This window comes from Pan troglodytes, chromosome 13 (genome assembly GCF_028858775.2).
Source record: "Pan troglodytes isolate AG18354 chromosome 13, NHGRI_mPanTro3-v2.0_pri, whole genome shotgun sequence".
Lineage (NCBI taxonomy): Eukaryota > Metazoa > Chordata > Mammalia > Primates > Hominidae > Pan > Pan troglodytes.
Window position 1 is genome coordinate 71584139 of NC_072411.2, and position 13771 is coordinate 71597909.

A 13771-nucleotide genomic window follows, 5' to 3' on the forward strand; every position below is an offset into this window, starting at 1 on the left:
GACATTATGTGCCTCCAGATGTGATCTAAATATAAGGTACACAGCACTACATACAAGTTATTTTTGCTGCAAATGTTTAATCTGAACCTAACCAAGCATCTATACCTAATTTCTAGTTTACTACAAATGCAGGAGATGGAGAAGCAAGTTAAAGGAAAACAATCAGACAAATCCAGAATGTGGCACAATTTATAATAAATGGCCAATCATTTTATAAAAATAAATATCAAGCAAAAAAGATGGAGGAAAAGACATAACTACTCAATGCTAGTTGTTTAAAAAAAAGTTATAGCCAGGCATGGTGGCTCACGTCTGTAATCCCAGCACTTTGGGAGGCTGAGGTGGGTGGATCACCTAAAGTCGGGAGTTCGAGACCAGCCTGACCAACATGGAGAAACCCCATCTCTACTAAAAATACAAAATTAGCTGGGTGTAGTGGCGCATGCCTGTAATCCCAGCTACTCGGGAGACTGAGGCAGGAGAATCACTTGAACCTGGGAGGCGGAGGTTGCAGTGAGCCGAGATTGCGCCATTACACTCCAGCCTGGGCAACAAGAGCAAAACTCTGTCTCAAAAAAAAAAGTTATAAAAGATAATTTGGTGACTCGGGAAAATTTGATTACGGACTAGGTAGTAGATGGTACTTGTTCATTTTCTTTGGTACTGGTAATGATACCAGTATTGTAGTTACATAGGAGAACGTCCTTATAACCTGAAGTACATAGAGCTGACAACTGGAAGGTTCATCATACGCATACGCGCTTGTGCACATACACAGAGCAAATGTGGCAAATGTTAATCAATACTCAATCACGACTGTGGGGCTACAGTTTATTATTATACAGATGTTTGTTGTATTGTTCAATTTTTCTGTATATTTGAAAACCTGGATAACAAAAAGTTAAGAAAAAAAAAAACCAAGTCAATGCCAAGAAAAGAAAAAAAGGAAACAAAATTCGAAACTATAAGAGACTGAAGAGATAACAACCAAACACAATGAGTGAATACTGGGTGCAAAACAACTATTCTAAAATGTATTTTGGTAACACTTAGGGAGACTGAAACATGAACTGTGTATTAGATATTAGGGGACTATGATTAAGTTTCTTAGGTGTGGCAACAGTATTGTGGTGGTACAGAAGAATGTCATTATTCTTAGGAGATGTATGCTAAAGTAATTAGGGATGGAGGGTCACAATGCCTACAACTTTGAAATGGCTCAGAAAAAAAATAAGAGAGAGAAACAAACGGATAAGGCAAACACTGTAAAATGTTAACATTATTGAATCTACACGGTGAGTATATATGTGTTCTTTGTTTAATTCTTTATACAAGTTTGACATTTTTCATAATTAAAATGGATACAAAGTTTTTATAGGGCCGGGCGCAGCGGCTCACACCTGTAATCCCAACACTTTGGGAAGCCTTGGCGGGTGGATCACCTGAGGTCAGGAGTTCCTGACCACCCTGGCCAACATGGTGAAACCCTGTCTGTACTAAAAATGCAAAAAATTAGCCGGGTGTGGTGGCACATGCTTATAGTCCAAGCTACTGGGGTGACTGAGGCAGGAGAATCACTTGAACCCAGGAGACAGAGGTTGCAATGAGCCAAGATCGCGCCACTACACTCCAGCCTGGGCGACAGAGCAAGACTCTGTCTCAAAAACAAACAAACAAACAAAAAACCTTTTTTTAGGTAGATAATTCATGGCTATTATGGCTACCCTTTAAATGAGGGACATCTCCTAGCTCAGCAGCAACAAGTATCCTCTGACTTATTCACTCAATGTATTACCAAACAATATACCTACCTAAGTAAGAATTAAGATGTTGCACGCAAGTTCCCAAAAATTCATCCCTTTGAGGTGGATCATAGTTCAATACGCTGAATGGACGAATAATAGCAGGGATTGTAAAAGGATGGATCTGTATAAAAAGAAAAAAAATTTATAGTTTAAACTTTAGGAAAATAAGACAAAATTTTAACCTAATTATTTTTTAGGAGAAATCTTTTCCTATCATCGCTACAGTTAAATAATAAATGTATCACCCTGCTTATTAATTTTTCCATCCTGCTATAATTTATTTAACCCCACCAACATTATTAATAACCCCAAAAGTGTTAATGTAACAAAAAAGAAGTAAATCAGATAATTTACAAATTTATTTTGTTAGGTGTAAAATTCTGTTCTGGCTGGGAGTGGTGGCTCATGCCTGTCATCCCAACACTTTGGATGGCTGAGGTGGGAGGATTGCTTGATGCTAGGAGTTCGAGATTAGTCAGGGCAACATAGTGAGACCCTGTCTTTATTTAAACTTAAAATAAGTAAATAAATTCTGTTTCAGAATTCATTAGTCACTAAATTGAATAGGAAACAGTATCAGCAATTTCCATGATAATCAGTACATTTTATAGAATAATCATAATATAATTAAAGAAGTTTCTTAAATTATAACCACTAGCATTTATTTTTCTTTCATTTGCTTTTTTATTTCATTTTTCACTTATTCATCCAATACTTAATGACTTCCAGGCACTATACTAAGCAAGTTAAGACAAACTTTTTATTTTCATTTGTGAGAAACACTGTCTTTTAAATAAAGGCCTTGCCCTGATATATTTATGATAGTGATTTTGTAAGTGAGCTGCTTCTCACATAATCCATAAAGCGGCATTTTACAAGTAAGTCCCAGAAATAAATCTGCAAGAAGATCCAATGACAATTTAAGAATACAGTTGCCAATGGATACCTTATAATTTTCTCAGTTTTCAAGCTTATCTCACACTTTTGAATATAATTGCTTTTAAATGGTAAAAATAATACCACACGATTACAGAAATAAGAAAAAGTAAAACCAAAAATCATTCATACTCCACTGTCCTAATATGAGTATCCTCAAAGAATTGATTACTAATCTTAATACTGTAATGAACCAAAGAATGATTGCTGATCTTTCCAAATCTACAATGCCGGAATAAGAAAGTGACTTTAAGGAGAGGAACAACAAATCGCTGAAACAGAAACCAGATTTTTCTTTGTTTTTCTTAAGAGACAGGGTCTCACTCTGTCACCCAGGCTGGAGTGCAGTGGTGCAATCGTAGCTCACTGAGCCTTAATTCCTGGGCTCAACCAATCCTCCCACCTCAGCCTCCCAACCGCTGGAATTACAGGCTTGAGCTACCACATTTGACCCAGAATTTATTTAATTTTTAAACCTCAAATTCCAATCCAAGTTCTCAAAGTGCCTATGATAAAAATTATGCTTGCAGAAGTTGACAACTCTATAAAATTAATGTCTACCATTTAAATTTCACCTTTTCAATCTGCTGAACAACCACTGAGGCTATCCTATCAAGTAGCAAAGTACTGAGGTAATCAGTACTAGAAATAAAAGATGCAATCTCCCCAACATTTATGTAATTAATATCATCCATGAAATGCTGTAAAGTAGCAATCATTTCTTCAAGAAGTGACTCAGGAAACGTGTTTCCTTTGAGAGATTTAAGTTCCTTCCGTAACAGATCCAAACTGTTGCTGTGTTGTAGTCTCTGACGACCATAGTGATCTAATTTTTGAAGTAGTTTCAGTTGTTTCGCAGTCATATTATCCAAATACATGTGATCATGCTGAATCCATCTTAAAACAGATGTGGCAAAACTACTCAGGTTATTTAGGTCACACTGTGGTAAAACGGCTTCAATTCGGGATATCCCCACTTCGTCCAAGTGAGGAGAAGGGAGCAGGGAAATAGCACGGACCAGAACAGACACCTCAGTTGGTATGAAACTATTTTTCAAATAACTGCAAAATGAAAAACGAAAAGAATAAAATACATCAGCAACAAACCCAAAATATATATGTATTAAAATATGAATACATATGAGTACTACAATTAATAGGTAAGATGATGATTCAAAAAAACCTCTTTCAAACTATGTTTCTCCTCTAATCTCAAACCACAACAATCATCAACCACAGAAGACTTCTGTGACCAAATGTGTGGGAGTTCTTCCAAGCAGCAGACACCAGCTGGGTGTCCAATTCAGTTCTGACGCAATCTACCCGGGGACAGTGTCAGATCCCACAGGTTGGGAACTTGGTCTCTAAGACTAACCTCTCCCACAAAAACCCCAGACTCCAGTTGCAAAAGTAGGCCTCCAGAACTTCTGAGCAACCGGCTTCAAGTTGGGTTTCCCATGACCTCCTCTTTGGGTTTGATTAATTTGCTGGAGTGATTCACAGAACTCAGGGAAGCAGTTGTTTATGTTTACAGGTTTATTATAAATGATATTATAAAGAATGCAGATGAAGGGACAGTAGGGTGAGGTATGTGGGAAGGGGTGCAGAGCTTCCATGCCCTCCCTGACCATGCCACCCTCCAGGAACCTCCACGTGTTCGGCTATCCGGAAGCAGTCCAAACCCAGTCTTCTTGGGTTTTTATGAGCTTCGTGACATCAACATTTCCTCACACAGGGTGTAGGGTGGGATCTCTCAGGGGAGCGTCTTAAGACCCACGATCAGAAAGGTGGAGGGAGATTAGAGTCCTGCTTTGGGGCAGGAGAGAGATTCTCTTTCCAGAGGCCTAACATACCCAACATTGTTAACAAAAGGCTATAGCAAGAGCTATAGAAGTTATGAACTAGTAACTAGGACAAAAGCCAATATATATAACATCACAGGTGGGCATAATACAAGTTAATTTAAGAAGAGTTAGATAGGCCAGGCACGGTGGCTCATGTCTGTAATCCCAGCACTTTGGGAGGCCGAGGACAGGGGTTCGAGACCAGTCTGGCCAACATGGTGAAATGCTGTCTCTACTAAAAACACAAAAAAATTAGCTTAGTCAGGCATGGTGACGTGCACCTGTAATCCCAGCTACTCAGGAGGTTGAGGCAGGGGAATCTCTTGAACCAGGGAGGTGGAGGTTGCAGTGAGCCGAGATCGTGCCACTGCACTCCAGCCTGGGCGACAGAGGAAGACTCCATCTCAAAAAAAAAAAAAAAAAAGAGAGAGTTTGATAAATTCAAAGATGACAGGTCCATAAAGGATTATTCAGGAAAGCCTAAGACTTCCTGATGCCCTCCGTCTCAAAAAAAAAGAAAAGAAAAGAAAAAAAAATCTTTCAGTATAGAAATAGTGGAAGGAATAAAGGAATAAAACAGGAAGACCTGTTCTGAAGCACAGGTCAAAATTTTTTATTCAAAAATAAAACCACAGTCCCAGGGAAACAAAAGGTCCATGTCAGAACAATGTTTCCAGTGCTGTTGCTGAAGAAAGAACTTGGGTTTAATTTCTGATATGACCTGTCAGGCCCTGGCATACAGTGATCACGTAATAAAATTGGTTCCTTTTTTGTTTCCGATACACAATCCAACATTTAAAACAAATGAATAAACAAACAACAACAAAAGAAACAGGACATAGTTGACCCCATTCTCTACTTCATTCCCAAATCCCCATGGCAAGAGTCCCACCACCAGGACAATAATTGTTAAAAAAAAAAAAAAAAAATTGAAAAACTGGGGCCGGGCATGGTGGCTCACACCTTTAATTCCAGCATTTTGAGAGGCCAAGGCGGGGGATAGCTTGAGCTCAGAAGTTCGAGACCAGCCTGGCCAACATAATGAAACCCCATCTCTACTGAAAATACAAAAAATTAGCCGGGTGTGGTGGCACATGCCTGTAATCCTAGCTACTAGGGAGGCTAAGGCATGAGAATCGCTTGAACCCAGGAGGCGGAGGTTGCAGTGAGCCGAGATCACGCCACTGCACTCCAGCCTGGGTGACAGAGCAAGACTCCGCCTCAAAAAAAAAAAAAAAAAAAAAAAAACTTTAGGTATAGAAGTAGTGGAAGGAATAATACAATCTAAATTAAAACAAAATTGAGGCTGGGCGCGGTAGCTCACTCCTGTAATCCCAGCACTTTGGAAGCCCAAGGCGGGCAGATCACGAGGTCAGGAGATCGAGACCATTCTGGCTAACATGGTGAAACACCATCTCTATTAAAAATACAAAAAAAAAAATTAGCCGGGCATGGTGGTGGGCGCCTGTAGTCCCAGCTACTCAGGAGGCTGAGACAGGAGAATGGCGTGAACCCGGGAGGCGGAGCTTGCAGTGAGCCGAGATCGCACCACTGCACTCCAGCCTGGCCGACAGAGCGAGACTCCATCTCAAAAAATTAAATAAATAGCTAGGCGTGGTGGCTCACGCCTGTAATCCCATCCCTTTGGGAGGCCGAGGTGGGCGGATTACCTGAGGTCGGGAGTTCGAGACCAGCCTAACCAACATGGAAAAACCCCGTCTCTACTAAAAATACAAAAAAGTTAGCCAGGTGGGGTGGCGCACGTAATGCGCTGTAATCCCCGCTACTCGGGCGGCTGAGGCAGGAGAATCGGTTGAACCTGGGAGGCGGAGGTTGCGGTGAGCCGAGATTGTGCCACTGCACTCCAGCCTGGGCAACAAGAGCGAAACTCCATCTCAAAAAAAAATAAAAAATAAAAATAAATAAATAAATACATTGAGTTACTTTTAAAAGATTTTTTAAATTAATTTTTTTCTGGAGACAGGGTCTCACTCTGTTGCCCAGGCTAGAGGGCAGTGGCGTAATATAGCTCATTGCAGCCTTCACCTCCTGGGCTCAAGTACTCCTCCTGCCTCAGCCTCTCTACACACTGGGGATATAGGTACATGCCACAACGCCCAGCTAATTTTTTGTTTTTTTGTTGTTGAGACAGGGTCTTGCTTTATTGCCCAGGCTGGTCTTGAACTCCTGGGCTCAAACAATCCTCCCAGCTCAGTCTCCCAAAGTCCTGGGATTACAAGCATGAGCCACTATGCCCGGCCATTTAAAATATTTAAATTAGCATACTAAAATAATCGTAATATTAATACTCAGTGTTAGCAAGGGTGTACTGATACAGGCATTCTCATTCACTATTAGTAAACTTAAAAAGTTGGTGTAACTTCCTGGAAAGTAATTTAGCAGTACGGCTTTGAAAACTTTAAAAGTATTTTAATTTTATCATTTGACATGGTCAATCCCTGTCTGGGAAACTAACCTAATAAACTAATATAAAATCCAGGTAAAAGATGTGTGTTGTTATTCATCTTTTTTTTTATTTTAAGAGGGAGTCTTACGATGTTTCCCAGGCTGATCTCCAACTCTTGGGCTCAAGTGATCCTCCTGCCTCGGCTTCCCAAACATAGCTGGGTGTAGCTGGGATACAGGTGCACACCACCATGCCTTATCATATTTTTTACATGGCTAAAATGTGAAAACAATCTAAATAATGAGGGGGAATAGTAATAAGTGAATTATGGTACAGTCATATGATGGGTATTAACCAGCCATTATAAAAGGTTTATAAAAAGTTCTTAATGATGTAGTTCTTAATGATGTACAAGGTAAAATGGCCAAAAACAAACAAACAAAATTGTATGGTCAACTAGGAAAAAAAATACATATATGTAGTATACAACAAGGAAATAAACTATATTGTTGACAGTGGATGAATGAGTTTATGAATAATTTTTATTTTCTTCTTTATATTTTTTTTCCTTTCTTTTCTTTTTTAGAGATAGGGTCTCACTCTATAGCCCAGGCTGGAGTGCTGTGGCATGATCATAGTTCACTGTAAGCTTGAGGTCCTGGGCTCAAGTGATCCTCCCGCCTCAGCCTCCTGAGTAGCTAGGACTACAGGCATGAACTACTACACCCTGCTAATTCTTTAGTTTTTTGTAGAGACGGAGGCTTGCTATGTTGAACACACTGGTCTTGAATTCCTGGCCTCAAATGATCCTCCTGCCTCAGCCTCTCAAATATACTTTTTTCTGTTTTCCAAAATTTTTGAAATGATTTTTATATATTTGGCCCAGTGCCTGACACAACCAGGCACTTAGTTAGTACTGCATTAAAATTCTTATAACCACAAAAAATTAATACACTATTTTATATTAAGAAATGAAAGCCTTCAAAAAGCTGCATCATTGTGGAGCTACCAATCTTGAGATACTTTTCTACAAATAAACCCCCAACAGATACTATTTCTCCAACCTCCACTTGGTGTTTTTCCTTGTGATACCTCCTCAATTGTCAAAGCTTAGATATTTGCGTATATTTATTTACAATACCACAACATACCCACCAGAACAGCTCAAGTTAAAAAGCATGAGCACTGTCCTGGGTTATAGGGAAAAAAAAGTAAAAAAATATCAAGTGTTGGCACGGATATGGAGCAATAGGAATGTGTACATTCTGTTAGTGGGAGTAGGGACTGGTAAAACCACTTTAGAAAATGTTCAGCAGCATCTACTGAAGATGAGGACATGCATACCCTATGAACCAATGATTACACTCGCTGGCACACAGAAATGAATATGTATGTTCACTAAAAAATATACATGAATTTGTTCATAAACAGTACTGCTGATAATAACCAAAAACTGGAAATAAATCGAATATCCATCAACAATAGAATAAATAAATAAATTTTGTTATATTCTTACAAGAGAATACTATACGACAAAAGCATAAACAAATCTCATAAACTTAGTATTGAGCAAAAGAAGCCTGACACAAAAGAAATCACACTGACCAGGCGCAGTGGCTCATGCCTGTAACCCCAGCACTTCGGGAGGCCAAGGCAGGCAGATTACTTGAGCACAGGAGTTTGGGACCAGCCTGGGCAACATGGCAAAACCCCATCTCTACTAAAAATACAAAAAGTAGCTGGGTGTGGTAGCACGTGCCTGTAGTCCCAGCTACTCAGGAGGCTGAGGCAGGAGGGTCACTTGAGGTCACTTGAGGTTGCAGTGAGCCGAGATCACGCCACTGTACTCCAGCCTGGGAAAACGAATGAGACCCTATCTCAAAAAATAAAGGAAATCATACTAATGATTCCATTTATATAAAGTATAAAGGCAAAACCAATCCATGCAGTTACAAACAGAGATAGTTAATCTTGGAGGTGAGGACAGGGTAATGAGGAAGGCATATGTATATTTTATGTAGATTATATTTCAATAAGTTAAAAAACAACAACAGACATTATTCCAGTACATGAAAACTCTGGGTTCTTTGAGCTGTTTCAGGACCTAGGACCTATTTACATAAGAATTTATGTAAATTATTAGTTCAAATAGACTACATTCCTTCTAATATCTACTTCAGATTATCTGCACTGAAGTGGAAGAAGGTAATTCTGAAACATGAAGTGCCTATGATTTTTATATAACAACACCAAACTTTCAAATGTTAGTAACTCAAACACTTTTGATATAATTTTAAACTACAGAGATACATAAAGGCTCTCCTTACTCAGAATTTAATAAGCTTTAACATTATCGTATATGTGCTTCAAGTCTTTTCATAAAAGCAACAAAACATTACAGGAAAATGAAATCTTCTTTGATGCTCCCACTCCTGCTCTTATTTTTCTGTTAACATACCTAGAAGTATTCATCAGTACTGAATAATTTAATTTTTTTAAAAAACACTGTGCAATGTATGTTTACAGCAGCACAATTGACAATTGCAAAGATGTTAACCAACCTAAATGCCCATTGACTAATAAGTGCATAAAGAAAATGTGGTAAATATACACCATGGATATCATGGTGTATATTTAATACACCTTTAATCAGCCATTAAAAGGAACAAAATAATGTCTTTTCAGCAACTTGGGTGGAGCTGAAGGCCATTATTCTAAGTGAAGTAACACAGGAGGGGAAAATAAAAAATTGTATACTTTCACTTACAAGTGGGAGCTAAGCTATGAGTACGCAAAGGCATACAGAGTGATATATAATGGACGTTACAGACTCAGAAAAGAGAGGTTGGTAGGCGAGCTAGGGACAAAAAAACAACACATTAGGTACTAAGTACATTACTCAGGTGATAGGTGCACTTAAAATCTCAGAATTCACCACTATACAATTCATCCATGTAACAAAAAACAACTTGTACCCCAAAAGCTACTGAAATATTTCTTAAAAACATAAAACATAGGCCAGGTGCAGTGGCTCATGCTTGTAATCCCAGCACTTTCGGAGGCCAAAGCAGGCAGATCACTTGAGGTCAGGAGTTCAAGATAAGCCTGGCCAACATGGTGAAACCTAGTCTCTACCAAAAATACAAAAATTAGCCAGGCATGGTGCCTCATGCCTGTAATCTCAGCTACTTGGGAGGCTGACAGGAAAATCGCTTGAACCTGGGAGGCGGAGGTTGCAGTGAGCCGAGATCATGCTCTACTGCAGCCTGGGTGACAGGGCGAGACTGCATCTCAAAAAACAACAAATACAAAAATAAAAATAAATAAAAACATAAAAATATAGAAAATTTTTTAAAAGCATGCAAAAAAAAAAAAAAAAAACCAAACCCACTGTGCAGACATAAATCATGCCTGGGCTAGTGTATAATTTCTAATTTAGAACATAAAATTCATAATTGAGAGGTAGTCTATGTGAAATTCTAGACTAAATATGGAAAGGGTGAAGAAACAATAAGCATCTTATCATCTTACCATCTTAAGAAGAAAGTTATTTTTCAAGAAAAAGATAAACTTTCTTATAACATCCTAATACGCTAAATTCTCATCTGATAACATGTTATTTCATATTACTCAGTTCAAAACCTTTTTAACCATAATGGCATATCACTTTATTATAATAAAAATCATTTTCAACTATATGCTTGGTCTTTCAGAAATCACAGTAAGAAATCAGGCCGGGCGCAGTGGCTCACGCCTGTAATCCCGGCACTTTGGGAGGCTGAGGCGGGCAGACCACGAGGTCAGAAGATCGAGACCATCCTGGCTAACACAGTGAAACCCCATCTCTACTAAAAAAAAAAAAAATACAAAAAATTAGCCAGGTGTGGCGGCGGGCACCTGTAGTCCCAGCTGCTCAGGAGGCTGAGGCAGGAGAATGGCGTGAACCCAGGTGGCAGAGCTTGCAGTGAGCTGAGATCGTGCCACTGCACTCCAGCCTGGGCGACAGAGCGAGACTCCATCTCAAAAAAAATAAATAAATAACGGTAAGAAATCAAACTAGATGGGCATGCTGGTTCAAGCCTGTAAAACCAGCTACTCAGGAGGCTGAGGTGGTAGGATTGCTTGAGCCCGTGAGTTTGAAGATGTGGTAAGCTATGATCATGCCACTGCCCTCCAGCTTGGGCAACAAAGTGAGACCCCCATCTCTACAAAAAAAAAAAAAAAATTAGCCAAGTTTGGTAGCACTACTACTTGGGAGGCTGAGGCGGGAGGATCACTTCAGCCCAGGACTTCGAGGCTACAGCAAGTTATGATTGGCTGCCGTGAGCTATGATTGCACCACTGCACTCCAGCCCACGGGACAGAGTGAGACCCTGTCTCTAAAAAAAAAAAAAGAAAAAAAAAAAAAAAATACACCTGTAGAAAATAAGGTGATTTTAAATTATAAAGGGAAAATTCTACATGAAAACACTTTTTCGCCGGGCATGGTGGCTCACATCTGTAATCCCAACACTTTGGGAGGCTGAGGCAGGTGGATCACCTGAGGTCAGGAGTTCGAAACCAGCCTGACCAATACAGTGAAATCCCATCTCTACTAAAATTACAAAAATTAACAGGGTGTGGTGGTATGCACCTGTATTCCCAGCTACTCAGGAGGCTGAGGCAGGAGAATTGCTTGAACTGGGGAGGCAGAGGTTGCAGTGAGCCAAGATTGCTCTACTGCACTCCAGCCTGGGCAACAAAGTGAGACTCCATCTCAAAAAAAAAAGAGGAAAAGAAAATAAAACACTTTTTCCCCAACATCACCATTATGTCTTATTCTCAAAAATTTAATAAGCCTTAAAATAGGCATGAATGCAAGACCGAAAGGCCCTAAATATGAATGCTCCCAAATGGAGTTTAACTTTCGTCAGCAGTCCCAATCTTTTCATGGTGACTCCATTTTGCAGGAAAGGAGAATGGCTTTGCTATTCATCAGTTTATTGCCATTCCTCCCCTAGGGAACTCATCACCCTGCTGGCCTCATTTCCGTTTCAAAATATACCCAGCATGGGCACTGGCAGAATGGCCACGGAGGGAGATAAAGTGTCTTAACATTTTTACTAATAAGCTTCACAATTTTGCCTCCATAACTTCTAGCACCACTGTACATAGTTAAACAAAACAAATATTGTGGCTAGAAAACGAAACACTAAACAAAATTTCTATTTTAATCTTACCTAAGCAGTAATTCTCTAAGTTTCACAAAAAACTCCTTCCTTTGGAAACGCAGAAAAGTCAATTCTTGAGTTATCTTCAACAACTCTAATGGTTTATAGCTATCCAAATGTTTATGCAGAACTGAAGTAACTCTAAAAAGGATAGAGCATATATTATAACCAGTTCATTCATTTATTACACATTTACTATGGTGCTTTCACACCAGACACTCCGTTCTGTGCTGGAGAAATGGCAATGAATGAGATGAGATTCTCTATTCTTGAAGAAATGTCTCAAGGTGGCTCTAGAAATGTAAACAACTAAAACAGAATGAAGTAAAAGCAATCAATTAAGTGTGAATAAAATAACATTCACTTATCAATAGTACAAGAAGAGAAAAGCATAGTTTTTCTTCCTCAATTAAACAAATCTCACACAGCATCAACTTCCACATCCTCCCCATAACAAAATCTTTACCAAGAGTTACCAATAATTAGCAAAACTAATTTAATTTTCTTCCGTAAATCCACTGGCCCTCAAATGAAGATGCTTAAAAGCAAAGGGAAATGCTAAGAGGCAGTAAGTTGGAAAAAAATGGGACAAAGAAATATTAAAATAAAGGAACATATAATAGGTCATGAAAAATTAGGCATGTACAATTAAGCATATGTAAAAATGTAAGTATATATTTTTTCTTCTGAAATCTCAAGTTACCAAAAAGCCGACAAATGGCAGTATGACTTCAAGGTAACATTGTGGTGTGAGACAATTCAAGTTCATATAGACATTGACTGTGCTGCAGAAACTTTCCTTTTGAAAATTACAGCCTTGGTGGTAATTTTGGGAGAATTGCTTGAGCCCAGGAGTTCAAGATCAGACTGGGCAAAATAGTAAGACCCTATCTCTACAAAAAATTTTAAAACTAAGAAAGAAAAGTAAGAAAACAAAAAGAAAAAAATAAAAGGAGGGTCTTTATGCTCTCTATTTTACAAGGTTATGATGCTCTGCTTGAGTGTAATAGCACAAATAAAATGAAAAAGCTATAAACAATTGTCATTTCTACTTTGAAAAACAAACCAGCACTTTGGGAGGCTGAGGCGGATGGATTCCTTGAGCCCAGGAGTTGGAGACCAGCCTGGGTAACATGGCAAAACACCATCTCTACAAAAAATACAAAAATTAGTGGGCATGGCGACACGTGCCTGTAGTCCCAGGTACTCAGGAGGCTGAGACGGGAGGATCAATTGAGCCTGGGAGGTGGAGGGTGCAGTGAGTTGTGATGGCACCACTGCACTCTAGCCTCAGCAACAGAGCCATACCCTGTCTCAAAACAAAAAAACAAAACAAAAAAAAAAAACGGCCAGGCACAGTGGCTCAACACTTTGGGATGCCGAAGTGAGCGGATCACTTGAGGTCAGGAGTTCAAGACCAGCCTGGAGGGCTGGGTGCGGTGGCTCAGGCCTGTAATCCCAGCACTCTGGGAGGTTGAGGTGGGTGCATCACTTGAGGTCAGGAGCTCCAGACCAGCCTGGTCAACACAGTGAAACCCCGCTTCTACTAAAAATACAAAAATTAGCCAG

The 13771-nt window shown here is 39.4% G+C and overlaps 1 protein-coding gene across 9 annotated transcripts in view; it reads right to left on the minus strand.

Annotated features, from left to right (window-relative positions):
- FASTKD1 (FAST kinase domains 1) overlaps positions 1-13771 on the minus strand; it is a 44293-nt gene that overhangs the window by 13131 nt on the left and 17391 nt on the right. For all 9 annotated transcript variants that reach the window (XR_010150128.1, XM_016949985.4, XM_016949984.4 and 6 more), the window contains 3 exons: positions 12212-12343; positions 3317-3803; positions 1812-1926 (listed from right to left, as the gene is read on the minus strand). Coding sequence is in view for 8 of the 9 variants with exons in the window: in XM_016949985.4 (XP_016805474.2) it covers positions 1812-1926; positions 3317-3803; positions 12212-12343 (734 nt within the window). In the remaining variant the exon portion in view is untranslated. The remainder of the gene's footprint in view (positions 1-1811; positions 1927-3316; positions 3804-12211; positions 12344-13771) is intronic.